Below are 24,562 nucleotides of genomic sequence, written 5' to 3'. Positions count from 1 at the left end.
TGCATATATCAATTCTAGGCCCTATATGCACAAGCATTGCCCAGTAAATGAAAAATTTTAAAAGTGCATCAAAATTGAGCACTTTGATATTTATTTTGTATTGCATTTAACAGCTTTGCTACTAATTTGACAGCCTATCCTTATGAACTTATGACACTGCCTGCTAAGTTAGGCTATTGGCCAAATTATGATATGGCCCAATAATTAACATTAATTTAATTTTCGAATGAGTATGCTATTGACACGGTGTGGCAGGCTATGCAATTTGTTTTTATTTTTATTTTTTGGTGTTATGCAGTTTTTAGCACTGCCAATCTTTAAGTTGTATTTAGGTGTTTTATAACAACAGGAGTTCATTTAATGTATGCTGCTTTCACATTTGGTCTCTTTCCTTCCTCTATTTTCTTTTCTAAAACCGGATCGATCTTTTTTGGCCATCATCTTCCATAGCACAGACGAACACCGCTTCAGCAGAATGAATGAACATCATCAAGTTAAATGTGTCTTGTTAAAAAGCCCGGTGAAGGCGGACTAAACCATTTTGTGCAAGGGGTGAGGGTGCCTGTCCTCAGACACTATGTGTAGACTAGGACACAAAATTCAACCAATTTATTTACCTAGAACATATTTACTTTAGATAGCAGCATATATTGTGATAATTAAATTATATGAATATTTTAAAAAGAATAAAATTCCAGACTTCTCAAGGCTTCCCCCTACACACTTGTGGCTCTGGTAACTCAGTCCCACTTTTCACCGCATACTAACACGCACCTTGTACTACAAGCAAAGTATATTTCGGTGTTTTTTTTATGAAACAGATTTTGCATAGTACAAACAATTTAGAGTTATAAGCATAGCGTAGGGATTACAGAGCATTTGACATAGTTTAACTATTTTTGATTTCTTTGTATACACTTAAACCGTATGCGCAAACATGGACGTAATTTTGATTTCAAAAGTGGGGGGACATGGATTCGTCGCTATTTAAATATTTGGTTTTAACCGTAAAAACTGGGGGGGACCAAAGCCGGCTTTTGAAAAAGTGGGGGGGACATGTCCCCCCCAGTCCCCCACCCCAAAATTACGTCCGTGGGCGCAAAGATGCTACTTTTGGGGTATCCCAGTTGACACTCAAAACTGTCAACTGTATAAACTAATATTTTAAAAATAGAATATGAATAGATAACAATTTTATGGCACTTACATTTAAATCAACTGTCTTAACATAAAACGTTTCTTCGATCTAGTCCTGTGTTGCTGCTGATTTCTGACAGAGAAGGCGCTTGCATAATGGCCTGATATCATGTGAGAGGCAGCTGAATTTGATTTGATTTTCAACAACTTTGCTGTTAACTGTATACATGAACACTACTTTTATTAGTATAATGTTGAACAGGGTACTTATTAGAAATAAAATATGCTTTAAAGTTATAATTGTGGCACTCTTCAATTAAGTAATTTGAAAAATCAGCACAGAAAAAGTGGATTTTATCAGTATTTTATTGTTTACTTTCATATACAAAAAGATAAAATTGAAATAATTCTTTCTAGTACTTTTTTTTTCCTCTAACAGTCAGGGTGTAGTTGTTTCACACTGGGCAAATACTACATTCATACTGGTTTATTCTGGCACCAATGCAAAGCAGAAACAACCACATCCCAACCTCTAGGCAAATCTAGTCCAAACTCTGGATACGGAGTTCTAAAATTACCACATTAAAAGGAACAATGATCCACTGCAAATGAAAGAACTATGTTACAATGATCTTTAAAAAAAGTCCTCAGTTCATTACGGCAATACAATGGATGTCTGACTTTCCCAGGGCATTTTATATATATAAAACTTTTTTAACATACTTTTCAATCCAAAAGAGGGGTTACAGCAACAAGCTCAACTCTCTGTATACATTTTGTCTTATACAGATTTTTAGTATATTTGTTAAAATCAGTAGTACAAGCCATCTGTTCTACAATTTTAGCTACAATAGTGAAACATAACCTACAACATGTACATTTCACATATTCTGATATAGAAACAGCACTTAAAATATGACCCCTTGACAAGACAAGTAAGAACACCTTCTTCCATCTTCTATGTGCCAACTCTAAGTTCAATTCTTCTGTCTTGGAGATAAAACAGACATAAATAGAGTCACTACTAGCCAGTAACTGTATATTAAACGTCTTTTTTTGTTGGGTTTTTTTTTTTTTTGGTTATTTTTAGCTTCCAACTAAGGGCATGTTGATGGTAAACACTTGGCAAAAACAAGCTAAGTCACTATCATATTCCATCTCAATCAGATAAATCAAAAAAGGTAGTATCAAGGGGAAGAAGACATTGTTTTTATTATGTATAAAGCAGCGTTATTCAAGAAAATTCAACTTAGCAGTTAGCATAAGAGTTGCTATTCCCCTGAGGGAAAGTATAACACTTGAGTACTGTTTTACCATCATCCGGTCTATCAGCTCTGCTACACTTTGACCTGAACACTGTTATCTTGGAAAATATGAGGTATCAATACATGCCAAAACTGTTAAGATTACCCCTCCCTTATATGTACTAGAATCATAATGAAACTGACGGAGACAATGGAGACTCAAAGATGTGAACACCAAAACTAATGCCACGGTTTTATTGGGGATATATAAACCACCTTCAGCTTACTTAATAAGGGAGGAGAAAATACTGGAAGCAATCGAGTGTTCCCCTACAGAGTTCTATTTCCTTGCTTTTCTGTGAGTGGCAAGAGGCTTGAGAAGAAAGAGGTTTTTGAGTTGCCAAGGGGTGTTTCATACATGTTACACCAGTACAAAAGAGGTTCTCCTGTTTATGTTATGATAGTGTACATTTTCTCTGTAGTGTCAACGACTATCCAGCTAGCAACACTGTTTCACAAGAGCTCTGAGGTAATTGGTTCCTGAAAACCTGGATCTAAGACTGCATCCAGAGTTACAGCTGGTCACGTTTTAGAGATTTATATTATATATATAGTTTTTTTCTGAAAAGGATTACAACAGAAGCAGAGGCGGAGGAAGAGACAGGGGCAGCGGTTGCTTCAGCAAGTATAAAAATGTACAGGCACATAAAAACCCCCTCTGAAAATTAGAGGTTTGCAGCGTTCCTGATTTTATAAATGACTACTCTTTCCAAGAGGCCATCTTTGTTAACATGAACCAGTGAGAGAGTTCTGTACAGAAATTGGTGCTCTAAAGCTAAAAAGCATATTTAAAGGAATCTGCAGCAGATTAAAACTTGACTACAATCCTTCCAGTCATAAAACCTAACTTTCAGAGAAATAAACTCACTCATTTAATTGGCACAACAGATAAAATGATAAAGCACTTAAGAGAATACTTTAGTATCTGTAACACATGTTATTTTAATTTTTATTTGAATAAAGAATTACTTGTGATATTGCATAAAACATGTGTTCATATAAAATTACCTAAAGATTTGCACAGCTAGTCATTTTATGTAAAGACTCTTTAATTCATTAACCTGCTGAAATAAAATTGAAATGCAACTCAGCTGTCTGTAATAAAATACCTAAAACTATAAGAACATTTTTAGAAACCGAAGATCTTCCCACATCCCTCTTCAACCAAACACCAAAAACACATTACTTTGACATTAAGCAGACTAGGAATAGCACAAAATAGTAGTTTGGATCTAGAGCATTGGACTTCACATTCTAGAGCTTCTGGATTCACAAACTATAGCTTCTGGACTTCACAGCTTCTGGACTTCACGTACTTTTAAAAGCTAAAAGGGTGTCAACTGCTTTTACCACAGACACTACTGACAAAAAACAACTGAACTTTGGTTACCCTCTTGCAGATTTAATACGCAAGAACCTTGGCTACATATTATTTAAAAAGAAAAAACAAACAAAAAATGAGTTATCTGAGAAACGGTAATAGCCATGAACATCTCTACAATGCTTTATCACACAACTGTAGCCTAAAGTAGATCATGAGGACAACGATTTGCTAGGTTGCTTGGGAATCAGTAACAATGCCCAGAAATTCGATCCCTTCAGAGAGAACACTGCACTATTGCTGTGGATATTGCTTGCTACATTGAGCCCATTCTAACACGACTACAGTTAGTCACCAGTCACTGGAACCTGAAGAATGGTGAATCTCCTGAAAGTATCAGTGTCTCTGAGCTCAACAGACAAATGCCAAGTAAATGATTAGCTATGATTTGCACAGCATTTTCAGTTCAACAAACTCATGTCTATGTCCAAACAGCTCATGTTCCTGGTGGGCAGCTTTGGCTAAGGCCAGTTATGCCTGCTGACCTGTCCTCTGATTTGGCAGTGGACATTTGATATTAGCAGGAAACTGACCCCAAATAATTTCTCTTTGATGCCAAAAAGGCAACAAAAGTAGTGTGATACATTGGTTCAATTTTCACCCTCTGCCTGATCAAAAACAAAGTACCAAGTCCATGAGTGCAAAGATGGCCTCTAAACATTCCCTCTGGTCAGGGGCTGGCCTGGAGACCTTATTCCAGCATCAGCACACACCGGCCCCATTACACCCACATCTAGCAATGCAGAAGGGAAGTGAAAATCCCGGAGATAATATATGGCACCATGAAAAAATAATCACAACTTAAAGCTCTGCTCAGGGTGTAGAGAGAAAGTAGAAGCAACCGCCGCAAAGCTTCATGGGTAAGGGCGTGAGAACGGCAAGAGAAAGGGAAGGGAGTATAGGGACACCAAACCTTTATTCCTCTCATTTATGTCCTGTAAACAGCTCCAGCAGTATATCTGTCTGTGAATAATAATGTTATCACATTATAACCATGACATTTAATAATACAATTTGGAAGGAAGTACTTTGGAAAGGTTTCTTAGAGTGAGGCAAGTGACAAGACATTCTTCTTTTTTTGCCACTCAGCTGCACTGTAGACTATTACCATTTTCTTTTGGAGGAAAGGAGCAAACTTTTTTTGGACAGTGAAAACCACTTAAAGGTATATTAAACGTTTAACTGTATGGAGAACACATTTTAAATTTCAGATATCAAACTAAACTATTTAAAGGTTTAATGTCCCTTTAAGCAACAGAGATGAAGCAACAGAGATGAAAGTCGAGGAAATAGCCAAAAAAAAGAAAGGGAGGGAGAAAAGAATAATGCCCTGGTCTCATAGATAGGCAGAATTCTACAACTGTTTACAGCTATTTACAGGGGTTTAACTATTTATACAACATAACTTGGTAGCACTTCTTAAAGTATTTTGGACTTTTTTTAATTTTTCCAAAACTCACTAATCTTAAAAGCCAACTTACATCAAAATATACTTACTACAAGTCAACACAACTAACAGAATATATAACAGAAGTCATACACATAGAAAAATCTGAGGTATTTCTGGTTTGAGGTGGTCTGTGGTTCATGAACAATATCTTTTTTTCTAACCCTTTTCTTGTTTCGTCCTCTCACTAGTAATTTTATTGTTTAGAGTTGCTCTCATTCACCTCGGAAGCCTTGTCATTTTTCTTGACATAGTGTTGCATTTCAAAAAGAATTCTACTGAGAAGTTGTCTGTATAATGCACAGAAGAAAAAGAAAATAAAGAAATATTTCATCTTTGAGTTGATACAGCAGCATTGTGGACATTCACTATTACATTGTGGCATACAGAAATGTGAATTCCTGCCTGCCACTTAGAGACCCCTCCCCCCACCCATCCAGATCCATGTTTTCCCCCTCTCTCTTAATCAAATTAATGCACTTCAGCCATTCTTAAGTGAGGATGAAACAGATTTTCATGTCTATTGCCCCATGGTGGTGTCTGTAAAATATAGGACCCAGACGTTCAGGTCACAAGGTTGGTCCCTATGAGAAACAAGTCATAGATAACAGGGACCTGGCAAAAAATGAAATGAAATCATTTTCTATCAACTGCTTCCATTTGAGTGATGAGTATAGTCTCTGCTGTTTCAGTCGAGGTCCTTCAATCCAGATATCCAATATGTGCAAGGACTTAAAAAAGAAGATAAAAGGGGGGGGGGAGCAACAAGACAAACCTGTGACAGCAGTTTGAGAGCCACCTGGGTCTTCACTCCTGCTCAGTGTGAGCTCAGTCAACACTCAATGCCAGCCATGCCTTTGCACACATCTATCTAAAAAAGGCTCGCTTATTACCGACTCATTAACACACACCTTCACCCAACCCACACATACACTCTTGTCTTGCATGTACTGTTTAGTATTAAAATAATTAGGGCACTGTTTAGCAATTTTCCTTCTATCAATTGGTAGGGATAAATGGCAGTCAGCCCAACCCCCCTGGAACTGGTTACCTGAGAAATAATTCCGTACCAAACTAAGCGCATTATCCAAACTCCCAACTTGTTGCCACTGTCTCTAAGTGAAAGCCAATTTCTATAGCCTAAGTTTTCGATTTCTGGTATTCACACAAAATTCTGAACCAATCTATCTTCACAGTCACCAACGTCAGCACCACAAACCCAAAATGAGAAAGAAAAGTCGAGCTGTCTTCCACTTTTTGTCGTGTTCTAAAGACACCCGTTAGTTCCGTAAAAGACACGTTTTCCGTAAATTTTGAATAGCACACAGTCAGAGAAAGGGAAAAGGAAACAAAGAAATCACAAAAAGAAATCCCTTGAGGAAGGTAAATTGTGTGTAACAGTCATACTGTTCCTCTAAGGTTTTGCAGCATTGTCGTATTATCCAACATGGTGAAGGGTTGGTTGATGTGTTGGTTGGTTATGACTCAGGCAATCCTGTCCAGAAAGTTGGAATACAAAGAGGGGGAAAAAATAAAATGAAAACAATAAACCCAAACACTGAACGGAAGGGGCCGAGGTACCTGCACCTGGTCAGCATTCATAAGTCGGCACCTGAATGCATGTCGCAGTGTCCTTTCGCTGTTTTTTTTTCCTTTTTAAACTTTTGTGTTTTCCTCTCTTGATAAAAATACAGTAGAGAAGTGTGCTGGTAGTATCGATCCAATAATAATAATAATAATAATAATAATAATGATAATAATAATAGTAATAATAATAATTAAAAATGTCAGGATAAAATAGCAGCTGCATTCATGTTGTTGTCTGAGATCCGCTGAGTCTGGAAAGACGAGGGTTGCTTCATTTGCTTGGTTGCTTCAGATGGGTTTAGGAGTTTGTGTCACTGCAAGCAATACTACAGTGGGACTCAGATACTGGACTCTTTGGGTGGCAAGTCCACGTTGGTGACGGAGGTCACCATGGATACGAGGCAGTCGGAGGTAGGGGCGCTTGTGAGGCGGCGGATCTGGGAGATGCGCTCCTCAACGCAGCCTGCCGACAGGCGAGCCTCGGCATCGTGGTCCCAGCATTCCTCTATGGTCTCACACATCTGCTCTAGACCCTGCTCCACACACACACACACACACACACACACACACACACACACACACACACACACACACACACACACACACACACACACACACACACACACACACACACAATACCGATCAACGTCACCGCAGCAGGTGTGAGTTGGCTGCGTTGGTCATTTATGTAGCTCTGTGCCCTACAGGCGGTGGGGGGGGGGGGGCGATGCTTACAGTGTGCTTCAGCCAGCAGTCCTTCAGTGCCGGGCGCAGCTTCTTATGGACCACCACGTCCTGCAGGTCCTCCAGGGACGGGTGCTGTCCGATCTCCTCCTCGAAGGGCAGCATGTATTCATCTACTGGGCCTGCATGCAGAAGCACCAGAGCCCGGCGGGCTTACTCACTCGGTACACAATTTGCATAGGCAGATTAGAATTAGACATGAGCCCCACACCCCACCTCCTTCGCGTTAAAGTGGGAGTCAACGTTTCAACACGAGGATGAAGTGGACCTACTAACTCATGTCACAAAAAGTGAATAATAAAAGGGCATGAGCGTGAATTGCGGTTGCAACAATCAGGTACATGTGTGTTCTCTCGTCTCCAAGTTTTATGTGAGTGATTCGCAGTAATGTGTAGTCGATCTGCTGGATTGCAGTGCAAGTGCACACTGGTCTGTCTGCCTCGCCCGTGTGAGCCTGGCACACGTGAGCGTGAAATACAACCGTTTGTTATGTCCGATGATAACAGGCGGCGGTGTTTCTAAACTGCAGCTCAGAGAAGATAACCATGCTGTGAGTGAACGTGTTGACATTCGCACGCATGAAATGAAACAGAAACAGAATGAAGCAGTATGTTGTGTGGGGTCCCAAAGAGCTCTAGACCAGCTCTGAGAAGCACACGCAGGCAGTGAGGAAGCACAGGACCCCAGCACAGCTGCTGAAGAACCCTGTCCATCCACTGGGTCGCCAACTCAGAGCAGCTCACCATCTCAGTAGGTCTACAGTACAGGATGCATAATGCAGGACCTACAGTTGCAGATACCACAATCTTGCTGTGAATCTTGCATGCCTAACCACATAGCTATCCGTTTCTTCATCTCAGGACAGCTATGTTCTGACACCAGTGAAAAGCACTCCTACAAACTGCAGACAGTGTCTAATCTGTTCACATACACATATCCAGAAACAAGAAGTCTCGCTGGGAACATGGGTCCTGGACTGCTCCTGGATGGCGGGAGAACTCACCGTCGGCGGCCGTGCAGCGGGACACCAGTTCCCAGAGCACGAGGCCCATGGCGTACATGTCGATCCTCAGGAAGGCGTCGCGCTGAAAGTTGATCGCCCCCTCCAGCACCTCCGGAGCCATGTACCTCCGCGTGCCAACCTAGCAGCAGCGGTGAAGAGTTGTGAGACCGCTCAAACCATGCATGACATAGAAAATCATATTCACTGTTATGGGACAGTTCTACAACAAAATGTGATCGCTAACATGGTTATATGACAACCTTAACTAGTTGACAGAGCTAGCTGACCTCAGTCGGTCATTCACACTCATGCCCCTGACCTCACCTGGCCATGTGTGTCCCCCGGTGGCTTTCCTGGCTCAAACTTCACCGCCAACCCAAAATCACCGACGACAGCACTCAGGTCATTTTTCAGCAACACATTTTTACTTTTAAAGTCCCTGAGGATTAGCACAGCAAACATCTGTATGAGCTGAAATGAACATCGCAACTGAGGGGCACTGTCTTAAGCTTTACAGGCAACCTGTCATTGCAGAATACTTGAATCTTGTAAATATTAGCCAATGAAACGAATGGTTTAAATGTCTCTCGATTCCAGCGTCTATAGGCTACGTGGTACCTGTGGGCAATGGCAGGTTTGGGGCCTTCTCCTTTATATCGTGGTACGTCCTCGTGGAGATAGGCAAGCCCACAAGCCATAGTTTCTGCAATGTGGCATAAGTCATTCCAGCTGACCACGCTGCCCTTCAGATAGTCAGTCAGAGAACCCTGTTGATCCAACACACAACACCAGAGAACTCTTCTTAGGATTACGTCATGTTTTTTCATGAATAACAAGGTCCCATATAGTGAGTTTTATAGATAGTAAGTATTGTCTTTCTAATAACACCAACAGAAATGTTGTACATTAACCGTTTCTAACTATGTTTGTTTAAGATCAAAGCCTACGATAAGAGTTGAAGTGAACATGAGAGTAAATTTATAGATCGTAAAGGTCGTGGCCCACAATACTCGAAGTGAATATGCGAGTGAACACTTTGTTGTGCTTGTTTAATAAAATAATAAAATAAGTGTCCTTATTTCGGCAGGTGCCACAAGTGTTCTGTCAGCGCGTTTGGTCAAAGCCTGGTGAGATGTGGCCACTGACCTTCTCGTGGAACTCGGTGATGAGCCAGAGCTCCATGTCCAGGCTGCTCCCGCGTTTCTCCGCGCCGATGTAGCGCAGCAGGTTCTCGTGTTTCATCCCTGGTGTGGCGAACACGTCACGCTCGTTCTGCCACGACAGCTTGTCCTGAAAGGCCCAGGAAAACAAAAGTTGAGAACGTTATCATACGGACAAGTAACGAGCAGCTCTTCTGTCAGGCGTAGAGCGAAAACTAATTTTCTGCTAGCCTGAATGCACAGAGCAATTCAGTGAATGGGTTTCTGTGTACGGTGCACTCCGAAACTGAATGACTGAATTTGTCAATTAAAAAAGACCTTGTAGGACATTAAATAGAGAATCGACACAGGAATCAAGACACATGTACAGACCTGAATAGGGAAGATCTTCACAGCTACATATTCATTCATCATCTGGGCCTTCCATACGCAGCCAAAGCGCCCCCTAGCCTTAATCTCCAGCAACTGCAGGGGTTTCAACCCCACCAGTGGGGATGGAGGGGTTGGACCTGGATCCTGATCAAAGAGAATAACAAACTTCAGGCAAGCTGCTATGGAGACACGACACTGTAATAAAAAAAAACCCAGAAATACTTGCATGTGTCCTAATACAAATCCTTTAGTAATAAGCCATACATACGTAAGAGAACCTATGTGCAAGAATACAGATTTCTTTATCACAACTGCAGTACCATTACAATAATTTTTAAACATAAAAATCATTTCTGGCACAAAATGTGTGAGAAATGTGTTCATCATGTTTTATTTCTTGTCTATCCAATTAGCTGTGCAGTGTCACTTTTTGCCAAACAACCACTAGATGGAGACAGGCATTAGTGAAGAGGTGCTGAAAAGGACCTTGGTACTGGTGCGCTACCAGGATGGGGACACTGAGAGAATATGTAACACTGTCGGAGCAGACACAGTAGGATTTCCACTGGGTGGAAGATGAGAATACAACGGAGGAAACGTGCAGATAGAGAATGGCGACGGGGGTAATGAGTGCGCGACCTCGTTGATGTCGACATGGCCGTAAGGCGGCTTGCGATGGCGGTACATCCAGAAGACCAGCAGCAGCGCCACGGACAGCATGGTGATGGGCAGCAGAGAGTAGACCAGCACGTTGAGCAGAGACAGTGCGGCCAGTGGGGGCTCCATAACTAAAGCAGCAAGAGCAAACGCCATGTTACACATTGCGGGGGAAATGTGGGGGGGGGGGGGGGGACTCCTAACGCCAGCCAAAACAGCCGTAGTGGTGGTGGTGGCATAAGCTTATAAGTACAAATAAAAGTTAGATGGCATGTTCATAACATAGCGTGTTCATGCTATTCACCCTTTTACCTGCTTGAGTTGGTAAACCCAGAATGTGACATGGCAGAACACATCTGCATTTACTGAGTTTCCAATCTAAACCCATCCTGCTGTGACCGTCCCGGAGGGGATAAAACTGTGCTTTAAAAGCCATGGGAAGTCTAACATTTAGAATGGTATATGTCAAATGTAATGCCACAGAGCAGGTCACAGGAAAAAATCAATACAGAAATTTAAAAGCATGTTGTGTTGAGCAGTTGGACCAAGTTACACCTTTCATGGAGGGAATATTCACCAAGAACAGTGTGTGCTGTTACACCAACTGTGCCATCAGGGCTACGACTCATTCAGTTCCCCACTGAATCGAACTTTCAGATGAACGCCGGTTAACAAGTACAAACTGAAAACCAAAAGGTGTACGTGCATGCCCTCTGCTGTCAATATAGGACAGGCAGATAGATGGCGCTGTGCCTTGGCTGCAGTGTAGCGTGGCTGGGGGGCTGCTCACCTGGTCCGCTGACATCGGGCAAGTGTGTGAACTTCTCATTGCAGAAGCTGCCCTCACAGCAGCAGAAGAACACCTGGGGGTTCTCCTCCGTGGCCACACACTCCTGCCTGTGGTTGAGAGAAGGCAAAGAGCTGTTAGAACACACTCCCTCTGTGCACTGGTGCAGAGCTCTATTCAGGGAAGAAGTAGGGATGAGAGCACGGGCTTAATTGCACACGCTCTTGGAACCACCTGCCTGGCAAAGCTGCACGGTTTTGGCTCAAGGGAGGACGGGTGGGACGGACTGAGAACACAGTTTTAATTTGCATTGTTGGGCAAAAATGGCGTCTCATCAAGACAAAGCCCTGCAGGCTCAGGAAATTCAAATGAGCCTAGGGACCGTGGAGCTCTGCCTGCAGGACACCACCACGGCGCTTAAAAGCAGCGGGAACCTCAACTTTCATCTTCTCCTAGCGCCCACCAAAGAAAAGCCCATTAACAGAAGATGGCAGGAGCACCTTACTGACCTGGGCTGGGGGAGGGGGGATCTAGCACAGGACGGAGCGATGATTCCAGTGAGCGGGGTGGAACCCTGCGGGATGCTCACTCAGCAGTCCAGGACACAACCTGTTATTGAGCGCTGCTCTCCTTTGTAAGGTCAGGACTGGGCACAGGCCATGGGCCTCACAACGGGGGCGCGAATGCCGAGCTGACCGGCCTCAGGGAGACAGAGGGCTGCATACCTGGGCGTCCCACCTTCAAAACCACCATCACACACCATCTGACCACACCTGTCTCGGTTCAGTATGCATAATCATGCTTCAAGTCTCATAGGGTGGCAACCATCGTGACTATCAACTGGCTGTCCAGAAAACAGAGACCCTTTCAGTTTTCACAAAGTTAAACAAGACAAACAGATCTTCCATAATACTGGTGTAAAGAAATTGGAAAAAGAGTTTTTTTTTGTGTGTGTGTGTGTGTGTGTGTGTGTTGACCATTCAACGTGCTGCACCTATGTTGAGTAACTGACACTCTAGTACTTATTCTGCAGTATTGTTTGTTATTGCACTTATCATCTGATGTAGAGCTTATGCTTACTTTGCCCTTCTGGGTATCAACACTGATTCCTGTATTTCAGCACTATTCTAGTTCAATGGTATCTTGAACTCTAACCTACTGTACTTGCTGGGATACATTCCATGAGTAGATGACAAAGCACTTTCATAAGGCGCCCTGGATAAGATAAAAGCTCTGGATAAATGCCGAAAATGTAAATGTAAATAATCACTCCACATTCGGTTAATCGGGTAATCCCTGACAACTTGGTAGTTGGCTGTTTATTAACCAATTTAATACTTTTGAATTTTGCACCAGGTTGATCACTTCAGTAAAAGAACCAATGTGGATTCTAGATGTCAATAAATGAATAACTGATATGGATGACTAGTGTCCAGGGGAGGTAGTAGTGTCCAGGGGCGGGGCTTGTGACTACAGCACAACGGCCTGCCACTCAACTCCTCAGATGTATTAATATGCTGAAAGTAAGTAGTTATCTATGGGCAGCCCTCATTACGAAACCCGGGATTGCTGAAGTAATCCTTTTTAAGGACTGCTGGATTAATCTTTGTAAGGACTGCTGGAGGAATCTTTTTTAAGAACTGCTGGATTAATCTCTTATAAAGACTGTTGGATTCATCTTTTTAAGGACTGCTAGAGTAATCTTTTGTAAAGGCTGCTGGATTAATCTTTTTTAAGGACTCCTGGAGTAATATTTTTAAGGACTGCTGGAGTAATCTTTTAAAGGACTGCTGAAGTAATCTTTTTAAGGACTGCTGGAATAATCTTCGTTAAGCAGCAGTTCTAGTGACTGGCCTGCTTGCACTTTTGGTACAACTGTAGAGAAACAAACTGTTTTGCTACAGTAAGGAACTATACAAGTCAAGCACTTAGAGGGATTGTGAAGTCTTGATTGTGAAGAAATTAAATGGATTCTGTTTATATGAGAAACTGCAAACTATAAAAAAGTTGGAAATAGCATTTAGCAATGTTTGAATCGAACAAATGTGCGGGTCCGGATCCATGGAGGGCTTTGTTTTAATAACACCACCATCATCCACTCATTTTTAGCAAGGACTGAGATCAGACCGACTGGCTCTACTATATCCAGTCTACAGCGCGTGTTCAGCTGTCTGTGCCATTCAACTACATATGAGTAATGGTAGAACTCCATCATGCCAAAACAAACATACATATGCATAACTGCAAATGAACTGAAAAAAACTTGTGCTTCGTTTCTTGACTTCCAAGTGGTGCCGTTCTCGTGCAGGACGTTCCCTGGAGCGCGAGGTTTTCCTCGGCGCGTGTTAACGGCTCGGGTGGGAGCGGCACCAAGCGTGCGGGGCCGTGTGTGCCGGCTCACCTGTCGTAGCAGTTGAAGTCGTCCAGCCAGCAGCCCTTCTTCACCAGCTCGATGGTGCCCGAGCTGTTGCGCCAGGACGCGTAGCAGTGCGAGCGCTTGTCCTTCTCCCCCTCACATCGCTCCACGCCGCTCTGGTTAGTCTTCTCGATCTCCCAGTTGATGTTGTAGTACAAACACTCGCGCGTCTCCACCTCTCCATAGCTGGGTGCTGCGCGCACACACACACACGCACGCACGCACACACACACACACGCACGCACGCACACACACACACACACACACACACACACACACACACACACACACACACACACACACACAACAGGAGAAGTGTCAGTGAAAACTCCCTCACTCTCAGTTTCACTTCAGTAGAATTTCTGCATCGTGTAGAAAAATTGATTTCTATTACAGATATGACAAACAGATAATCTTGCGATTTTCGGTGGTAGTGGCATGGCCGCTTTTGCCCTGCTTTGGCCTGTCAGATCACGCCATCTTGTCCATCACACATTTGCTACAACCCTTGCAGTTCAGCATGGGTCTGTTACAGATATCCTAGCCCTGCTTGGAAACTGCCATCCTCTCTCCTCCGAGCCTGTTTGATGTGTGCGCTGAACGCAGTGAGGATCAGCAAGGCCTCCTACCCTGACAAAACCCCAGCACCAGTTCCCTCTTTTGTGAAAACACCATTTATAAATGCTGATAATATTAACAAAGCTTACATGGCTAATGATGAAAGCAGACCCAATATACTCTCAACCAATACAACACAACTACACAGAATACAGCCTGAAATGAAGGAAAATCACTGGCCCTCAGGTCACTGGTGTCTTAGGAAACAAAGAAGGTGTTGCCTGTCCAGTACAGACACACAGGCAGCTGAGGAAGGTGTGTGACAACCTGAGGCAGGGGGAACGTTGGCTTGAACTGACCTTCAACATCCAGTTCAGAGCATCTAGAAAAATGTAGACGCAATTAAAATTCTGCGAGCAAGTCACGGCTACCGTGGGGCGAAATCCACCCCAGTATCTGCCAAACGCCTCCTGCTGTAGAAAATTCAGACTTTAATAAAAAAAAAACAAAAAACCATACCATAGCACAGACATGCTCTGCTGGGTCGCTTGAAGCCGTTAATGTAGAATTTTAAACTCGAGGAAACGGCGCGTCTCCTCTGACGAGGCTTCTGCCCGCATTCTGTCAGTCTTTCATCTTCTCACTGAGGTGTGATACCGGGACTGAACTGACCTCAAACCATCACTCAAGGCCAAAATCTCGAAGGACGGCCGCCGAAGGGAGGACGCCGTGGCCTCTCAGTAATGAAGTGAGCGACCCGGGACCGGCACAGAGCTGAGTGGCGGGCAGCACTTCAGCGGAGAGGTGACTCGTGTGCTGATCCGTATGCCAGAACTCAAAGCTGAAGGTCATGCCGGACGAGGACGCGGGAGGCACCACCAGGGCGGTGATGGTGGTGGGTGTGTGTGTGTGTGTGTGTGTGTGTGGGGGGGGGGGGGGTATCTGTAGGTTCTTGCTGACAGAACCATGCTGAACTGTGGAGGTTCTCTACTGACACAGCCAAGACAAGGAGAGCCAGAGAAAAACGTCTGAGGAGATCAGCGTGGCGTGAGATGATGAGCTGCAGAGAGGGGGCGGCTGTGGAGTATTTTAGTTTTGCCAGAGATTCCACACCAGTCCCCGATCTGCTGGGCTGAACTGGAGGGACAGCGGCCAGACAAGGACACAGCGTCCTTGTGCAAGGCCAGCCAAGGTGGGGTCGGGAGCGGACGACAAGACCAGGCGCGCACCCCCAGTTCCAGGGGGAATCACCTTTCCATGCTGAGCCAAGATCAACAGCTGTCAGGAAGATTTTTCTGAGGTAAACTAACTGTAGTTAGAAGAAACACTGTAAGGTTTGTCCCTTCCACATAGCTGCATAGTCTGCATTTTCACATAGTCGCTGAATGCGTGTGAATGCATGAATAAAGTTAATAAATAAAACATGCCTAATTAAAAAAGAAGTCAACAACACATTTACTCCACAGCGAATAATCAAGAATCTGAAATGCAGTGCAACACAAACACGAAACACACTGTGTCCCTGTCATCCAAACAGCCCCATCGGCCAAAAACAAAACAATAATATTAATCACCACCCCACTTTTCCTTCATCGTGTGCGGCGTGTGAGAGGAGCGCGTGTCCCTGGGTTCCGGGGCCATCGTCGGAGCGCTCCGGGGGACGCAGGGAGAGCTGGGACGGAGCGGCAGGCCGGTGATTCGCACGTCCCCGGTCTGCCGGGGAGCCGCGTGCGTGTGTTTACTATACAACACCGATTTGGCAACAGCGGCCATGACAGATGTTCTTGCCAATCTGTGCGTTGCGGTTGCTAGGCGATGGTGAATGTGGGAGCAGCACCCTAGACAAAGCCCTTTTTCTCAGTCAATCGCACGCAAGCGCACTCACAACACGCACATCCCCGCACAAAACAGCGCCGGGCTGGGCCGTAGAGGAGGAGGAGCAGGGACAGGCCATCCCGTCCCACTTACAGACTCCACGACGGTCCTGCGCCGTGAGACTCCTCCCCCAATTCATTCAAGACACTGGACAGGAACTTTTCTCCTCGTATGAACATACATTACAAATTTTAGATGCTGCCTGATAAAATGATGCAGTTCCTTCTTTGCCGCTTTCCTTTAAATGTCATTATTTTCAATGGTTTCAATAGTTTACATAACAAATTGAAGTCACATACAATTTTACTTTGCCGTGACCCTTATTATTGACATAATACTTAATGAATTATTGCTATTGACTGAACAGTGACTGAGAGGAAATGTAAAACAATTACGTCAAAATTCAGTCCCTTTGCAAAACTGCTACTGATACACACACATCTCCCCCAAAACCCAGTCGTGACATCACCCATCACGTTTTTCCCCTGTAAACATCGTCACATGTCTGTTGCATGGATGTCACCCGAGCCCATGCCAGCGTGCTGTTGGTATTGGGGCACTACGGTGTTCGCGCTAACACAACGCCATCTCAGCTGACAGCTCTACTCTACATTCAGGGCCCCGGTTTACAAGCTGGCCATGGGGACGCCCTGGCTAACAGCCACAGCAGATGTCAGGAACACAAAGGGAAGCATGTCCTAAAAACATTACTTCAGGAAACGGACCCTTGGAGATGCATGTTCGTGTCACCGCTCGCCATGGACATTATGTGGGCAATATAATTTTAGTGGATCCAGGCGTTTTTCCTGCCCATTTACATCAGCTGCCAGAAGGCTTCTCTCTCTCTCTCTCTCTCTCTCTCTCTCTCTCTCTCTCTCTCTCTCTCTCTCTCTCTCTCTCTCTCTCTCTCTCTCTCTCTCTCTCATCCAAGCATGTCATGGAGACTTCATGTCTGCTGTAAGTGCAGTAAAGATCCTGGGCGTCTGCAGGTATGGCTGCGTGAAGCAGACCCAGCAGGCCAATCGTCTCTCCCCGTGCGGCAGGCGGCACCAGGTCGCCGGGCTGCTGGGACTTGGTCCGTTCTGGTCAGCATGGCCCGGGCCCTTCAGCTCCATCCACTACACCACCCTAGCTTGCTGCAGCCTCGTTACATTTTACTGATCATATCGATTTGATGCCATGTGTTTAAATCGGGTCGATATCAGCAAAAAAAAAAAAAAAACAAACAAACAAAAACAAAAACCCCATTGGATCAGAGGAAAATATTTAAGGACACAGATAAAATATCATCACACATAACAGCCAGCTGTAGAGTTCAACTGTAAAGTTTCCTTCATTAAAACAGTCTTCAAATGCAAATATCTATGAACTTGCGAACAAGACTGGCTGGCATGCATTTTTGGTGATGTTGTGTGCAGGGCAGGTCTGCAGGGCAGGTCTGCAGACCTGCGACCAACTGTGATCATTTAAAAGACAATCTACTCTGTTTGCAGCTTTGCCCTGAAAAATATTGGGGAAGGAGCGGAAAGAGCAGCAGAAACCTGACAGAAACAGAGCAAGAGCTGAACGACTGAACTACTGTAAACATGGAAGACAATAGTGACATAAAATAATGAAAATTAGGAAGGAGAAGCAAGAAGAACAGAAAAACAATAGAGAAAGAGTAACCAGCTGTCTGTGGGTTATCCCAATGCTGTTAGCCACAGCAACAGAGCCAGCAAGTCACCGTCTGTGTCTAGCGGGACGTTATCGGCGCCCAAACCACACAGCTACCTACTTCAAAATGCACATTTCAGCAGCAGCAAGAAGGGCTCAGTTGGACAGAAATCACAGTTAATGGAGGGAAAAGAGGAAATCACAGCACAAACGTGGAGCCAAACAACCCAGTGAATAATTCTTCAACAGTTCATTACTATTCAAGCATGATGCACACTCTTTACATTTATACACATTAAACATCTACAGAACTAACTTGCTTCCAAGCAACAGCACTAAATCTGTAATTCTGAAGAGATTGTTAAACAATCATTAAGTTGTGCATTTTTTCCAATATGACATTAAGTGCTACCTCACAGTTCTAATTAATGTGTTTAAGTTCAGGGTACAATGCTTTTAAGTAAACAAATGTAATATATAAGCTAGAGAACTCCCTGTCTCCAATCATTTATATGCCTAATAATAACAAAGAAAGACACAAAATTTATTTGTAACTGAAAACATGCTTCAGTCTTCCAAAAATGGCTAAAAACTTCAGAGATTTTACCCTGGATCACAGAAATTCTGTACTACAGCCATGTTGCCATACCGTGTGTGTGTGTGTGTGTGTGTGTGTGTGTGTGTGTGTGTGTGTGTGTGTGTGTGTGTGTGTGTGTGTGTGTGTGAGAAAGAGAGCGAGAGAGAGAGAGAGCGAGAAAGAGAGAGAAAGAGAGATCTGGAATTCATTTTGTTTGGTCCATAAAACCTGTCAGACTATACTGTGGAAGCACACAGACCTTGAAAGCACACAGACACAGAACCTCAAATACTACTCTGACATTCCTGACAAGACCTTGCACTTTAATTGGAAACAGATGCAGCAAACCACAAAACAGAAGCTGTTGCTTCATTAATCCAAGCAAATTGAAAATTTCAAACAAGTTTCCTCCCACATTTTCTGTGCATAAACCCATGCGCATTTGAGCATCAGAAAGCTCAAATGAACAGGGATGGGAACACTACACATTCAGAAATCACGCTCTGACGTTAGCGTCTAAGAGGAAAACATGTGGGTCAAGGCGGTGATAATGATTTCAATAAATCAACCAGAACATCACGTGAGGGTTATCTCCGGGCAATTCTAAACGCACGGCCTTCTGAAAGCTTTCGTACATTTCCAAACCCAGTGTGTCTCACGTTGTGTGTCCCACAACAGTTGCAGAAATAAACGGTTTCCGATGTGACGATGACCCTTGGCTCGTGCTGTTTTCGGTGCTCCATTTAGATCCTACGTGTTCTATAGATTTGGTCGCTCTCTCCTGCTCTGGTGACCTAATTGATCCGCTTGGATAATTCCTAGTGTCATATGTAATCTTTACTGTGGAACGAGTGTAGTGGAGAGATTACAGCAGATCAACACACTGTCAACACCTCCTCTCAATGACAGGCCTTTGGCATGGATGCCCAGACCGCATGAAAAGACTGTGGTTCACCAGTGCGGTCATGATTCACCACCATATGAATATAGTTACAAGGGCTTGGAGTTGCCATCTTTGTGATTTCACACCACGAGAACACACACACTGGTTGTAGGTTAAAAACAACACTTGCAATATTGCAACATATAGTGAAAGGCAAAGCTTTTCTGCAAACAGAAAGTGCAGAGAATTTACTGACAGAAAAGCCAATTAATATTCAGTGAAACAAAACCTTGTAGTTTTTTATTATTATAATTTTTTTGCATTCTGGGTATAAACTTAATCCCTCTCTTCCAAACTGACTGCAGGGGCACACCAACATTATTTGGTTAATACAACTATCGATCTTTTTAACTCATATGCTTTCAAACAAAAATGTGTACTAATAATAGTGGAAAACAGAACTCATGGTAGTTATGGAAACTGCCAGTTATGTTCTGCGTTTATGCCAAGCGTGTTCCTCCTGCTCTACACATTCCCCTGAAACACTGGAGGTTAATTAAAAAAGAACATTTCAAGCCAAGATCTTTGAAGATCCGAACAGGGAGGAACAGTCTTCCCGAGAGTTGCTTTTATTTGCCTGAACACACACTGGTGTAAATCACTCTGTAGGTAACACGATGGTGGGTTTAATACATAAAATTAAAATCACCACCACGTTTATGCTCTGAAATATTAGCCTGTGTTTAAAATTTTTTCTATTTAATGATCCTCGCCATTGTGTGTGTGTGAGCCTGAGGGAGTGAGGTATATGGAACATGTATGTGCTTCTCCACAGGTTAAACACTACAGCCAGACTGGCTTTTAATGTGAAGTTGCTTCACTCAGAAGATCAGAGGTTATCCTTCGTATACACAGCCCTTAAAATGGATCTGTCCATGGAAGAAACGGTGATTCATGACTCCGGCTTTTGAAGCCCACACGGATGTGTAGCACATCAAATGCTTTTTAAAACTCTGCACCTTTTTTTTCTTTCTTTCTTTCCAAGCAAAGGAGACAGCTCGGTGATGGGGAGAGAAAGACCTGCTAGCACCCGTTTGTCTGGCCGAGCAGTGGAATAGCTGCAGGCAAACTATTGATAGGAGTCTGGAATGAAAAGTCATTTCTGCTTGTTTAGAAACAGTTCAGCTCACACACCATCTTCACAAATCGACTGCTCGCTGTCTTTTCATGTCATAGTGTCTCATTAAAAGCTGCTGGCCAGTTTGAGGTCACGATGAAACCACGATCCTTGTTTGTTCATTTTATTCCAAGTGAGAAGGAAACAGAGGGCAGTGAAAAACCATCTAGTGATGTGTTTTTATTTAAATAAACGTTCCAATTTCGTTACAGCCCACAAAGGAGCTGAAGCAAATTTGCATCTCAGTACACCACGTGATGCATCCACGATGACACAAAAAGCAGTGTTCACTAATCTCTGTACTCAATCATTATTTCCGTTGGGCTACGTGTGAAAGACAATACCCTCGTCCCCTTTCTGGAGCAATCGAAACACCCATGGCTCCTCCTTCCCCGTTCTGCACAATTGCATCAACGCATCATGGCTCACTAGCAGCGATTCTACACCACCAACAGCATTTTCAACATCACCACCGTTGCCCACCGACCTCACCCACAAGGGTGGCCAATGTCACCAACAGCATTTAACCACCAGCCATGCATTAAAAGCATAAAACATGCCACAAAAACTCAAACCTACACATCCATGTGGGCTTCAAAACAGGAGTTATGAATCACAGTTTATTCTGTACATTTTGTGCAAAAAAATAATAAAAAGAACCGTTATACAGTCTGAGTATAGGAAGAACTGCCTCTGTCCTTCCCAAACAAACCTCAAACACATGAGCGCCAGTAAATATTTGAATAAATATTTTGTTTTCTCCAAAAATTCAGACCGCTTCGACCCCTCTGCCTTTCGGAAATGGCCATATTCCAGGAGAGCTGCCCAGAACGTATAAATAAACTCCAGAGTGGAGGTAGGAGTGCTCTGGGCAGCTACCCACCGCCCCACCCCTGTCCGGGTTTAGGCCGGGAGCCGAGCTACTGCCAGGCCCGGTGTCCCTGCTGGCATGAGGGCCCCCTCGTGGGCGCTACGCCGTCAGAGCGGTGAAGGGTCCGCTTGTTCTTGGCAGAAAGCTGATCTGAACGACCCTGGGACGGTGTCGGTCCTGCTCGATTATATTCTACCTCTCTCTCGTCGTGCTGGTAGTGGCGGTGCCCACGACCCACCTGGCAGTGGAAGGGGGAAGGCGGGTTCTGCCCAGAGTACAAGTACCCAGAGGGTGACACAAGGACGGGAACTTCTGGGGAGTTAAGCAGCAGCAGAGGCGCATATTTGCCCTGGCGCCTCCTCCGTGATAAATAGCTCTGGAACCTTATTACCACTGAATGCGGATAATGAATTGCTAACAGTGTGGGTGATCTCAGCGCTCGCGTGCTTTGATGCCATATTTTCCGCTACCACTCGCAGCGACGTGTTGAGATCTTGAAGAGGCATTCCATCATTTATGTGCAGAAATCTCTGCTATGACTCTCTCTCCATGGTCGCCGTGCCGACGGGAGGTGGCTCCACCGAAATGATGCAATGCACTTAAATTTATCATGACTGATTGCCAACACCATGAAAGGGCTGTAAATAAGGATTTGGCTAAAATGGAGGCCTTTAAGAGTGCAATATTATTGCACAGTATCTCTGTTGGTGAAGTGTCACGGTTCTAATGAATGAGGAGTTAAAGGAAATAGGAAAGATGATACATTTCAGAGCCCTGGACACATCAAGAACAGGGCACGTGTCCTTAGTCCTGGATGCAAACCAATGCATTCATTCACTACAGCTGTCCAATTTCTAGAAGCACACAAGTAGTTAATTATAAATGTCTGCCTCTAACCATCTTCAGAAGTACCAGAGAGAAAGGCAACATATATGTATAAGTCCAACAGTAAGACGTGGAGAGAGGGAGAGAGAGAGACAGAGAGAAAATGAAAGAAAAAATGAGAAGGAAAAAGAAAGAAGAGAGAGAAAGGGAGAATTGAACGAACTACCCTGCATTGTCAGTGATGGAGAAAAGGACTGTCATTGTTAGCCCGGAGTCCATTAACGCATTCACACAGGACAGAGCACAAAGGAGTGGAACACGGGTCCCACCATTCATTCTGCTCCACAGAACTTCTGTCAGAATGACCATGTAGAGATATTTTAACCCCAGGATCCATGCTGCAGGACTGGCATACAGACAATTTAAAAATCTTACAATAATCCACTGAAATTCCTTCACAGCTCTACTGACATTCTGATACTGTACCTAATTTGCCTTCAGAAAAAACGGCCAAGCCTATATTTCCTTTAGTTTTGTCTATTCCAATCAGTTTGATGTATACTGTGCCAAATGTTATAAGGTCCTACTAAATTACTGTGATGTGACGTTCTACTGATGGATAGACTCAGTCCTGTAATGCAATCTAGATGGACATGCAGGAGAGAGAACAGCTAACCAAAAAGTAGTCAAGCAGACTGGGGAAAAGACCTTAAATGTGACCTTTTCACAGACATAAATCCCTTATTGAAAATCAAACCAATAGATTGACACTGTTCTTTACAAACACTTAGATAAGTAAGAAATATTTCGAATTCAAGCTTTACTTGACAGCATCGGTCAGGATGAGAACTTTGGAAAACAACAGGGGTTTATCCTCTGTTTATGGCCCTTAAATCCACCAAAAATGTAATAAAACAAAAATATACAGGCAATAACATAAATAAAGAAATAAGTAATAAAAAAGTTAAAGAGCCTTTCATGTGTCCTTATTTCGGGCCATGAGTTTTGTTATGACATAAAAACAGATGTTAAAGAGCAGGACTTTGGCCCTTGTCTGACCTGTTACACCCATGCAAAAGATATTATATTACACCCCCGCCCCAATAATAATAACACCAAAATGCTTTTGTACACCACAGCAAATTGCACAACATCTTCCCTTATTATGGCAACATAAGCAATAATTAGTAGTGCTGTAAAATTATCATTCATCATGCTCCATAAAATATGCTAGTGTTTTCCATGTTAGCAAAAATGTAATAAAACAGAAATAAGTATAAAATGGTTTTTTTTTAATCAAGTCATAATATGATCTAATGCTATGGGGATTTTCACAGGTCCGTGGTCTATAATTGTAACGTACCAGCAAAGCAATATCTGGATATCACAATCTACAAACACTAGCCGAACCGCTTCCAGCATCATCCGAAATGAAAGTGAGCGACACCGGCTAAGCCTGGCATACTCTGTCACTCCACGGGGCGGGACGCGGCCACATTACTCCAACAGCGCGAACGGGGACATATGGGAATACATCACACGCTCTAACCTCCAAGATCTCTGCTGCTTTTCTTTCTTTATAAAGCAACTTCATCAGTAATCTTCTATATGGGTTCTAATATGGTCATGCCATGAGAAAACTACTAACTACACTTGGACAAAGTGTGATGAGGTTGTCTTTCACACAGCCAAAGGTTTACCTTTACGGCAAAGACAGGATTATTAAACGTGCACATGACAACATGGCCAGTGACTTGGCATGTGTGTACTGCGAGGGCATGCAGTACCGTCTACTAATGAACAAGGTGACAGGAAAGCAAAGAGAATGACAGGAAACAAAACAAAAACACCTACACTCATAACAGAGTGGACCTGGGTGCTTTGCAGGAGATGTTCTGCAGTGAAACCTGGAAATAACAGCACTGGATTTCAGGGCCAGGGAATTCCCAACATAACATAAGGCCTGCAGGGGCAATGGCCCACACAGCTTATGCTGCCATGGATGCATGTCTCACGCTTTGAGTATTTTACATTTGTGCATTTGGCAGGCACTCTTATCCAGAGCAATGTACAATTACAATAATATTACAGAGAGGTAGGTAAATGTAGTGTTGGAAGTCTAGCCTAGGGACTCTTATTGACATA

At 43.6% G+C, this 24,562-nt stretch overlaps 1 protein-coding gene across 1 annotated transcript in view; it reads right to left on the bottom strand.

Moving 5' to 3' along the window:
* Positions 1-1,495: 1,495 nt before the first annotated feature.
* acvr2ba (activin A receptor type 2Ba) overlaps positions 1,496-24,562 on the bottom strand; it is a 37,482-nt gene continuing 14,415 nt past the window's right edge. Inside the window, exons 2-11 of the mRNA XM_076971284.1 lie at positions 13,981-14,188; positions 11,583-11,689; positions 10,775-10,923; positions 10,136-10,279; positions 9,750-9,893; positions 9,222-9,370; positions 8,928-9,042; positions 8,604-8,742; positions 7,592-7,722; positions 1,496-7,389 (exon numbers count right to left, since the gene is read on the bottom strand). Of these exons, the coding sequence (XP_076827399.1) occupies positions 7,195-7,389; positions 7,592-7,722; positions 8,604-8,742; positions 8,928-9,042; positions 9,222-9,370; positions 9,750-9,893; positions 10,136-10,279; positions 10,775-10,923; positions 11,583-11,689; positions 13,981-14,188 (1,481 nt within the window). The 3' untranslated portion in view covers positions 1,496-7,194. The remainder of the gene's footprint in view (positions 7,390-7,591; positions 7,723-8,603; positions 8,743-8,927; positions 9,043-9,221; positions 9,371-9,749; positions 9,894-10,135; positions 10,280-10,774; positions 10,924-11,582; positions 11,690-13,980; positions 14,189-24,562) is intronic.

This window comes from Brachyhypopomus gauderio, chromosome 13 (genome assembly GCF_052324685.1).
Source record: "Brachyhypopomus gauderio isolate BG-103 chromosome 13, BGAUD_0.2, whole genome shotgun sequence".
Classification (NCBI taxonomy): Eukaryota; Metazoa; Chordata; class Actinopteri; order Gymnotiformes; family Hypopomidae; genus Brachyhypopomus; species Brachyhypopomus gauderio.
The sequence above is the reverse complement of the archived record's forward strand: the minus strand, read 5'-3'. Positions and strand labels throughout refer to the sequence as shown.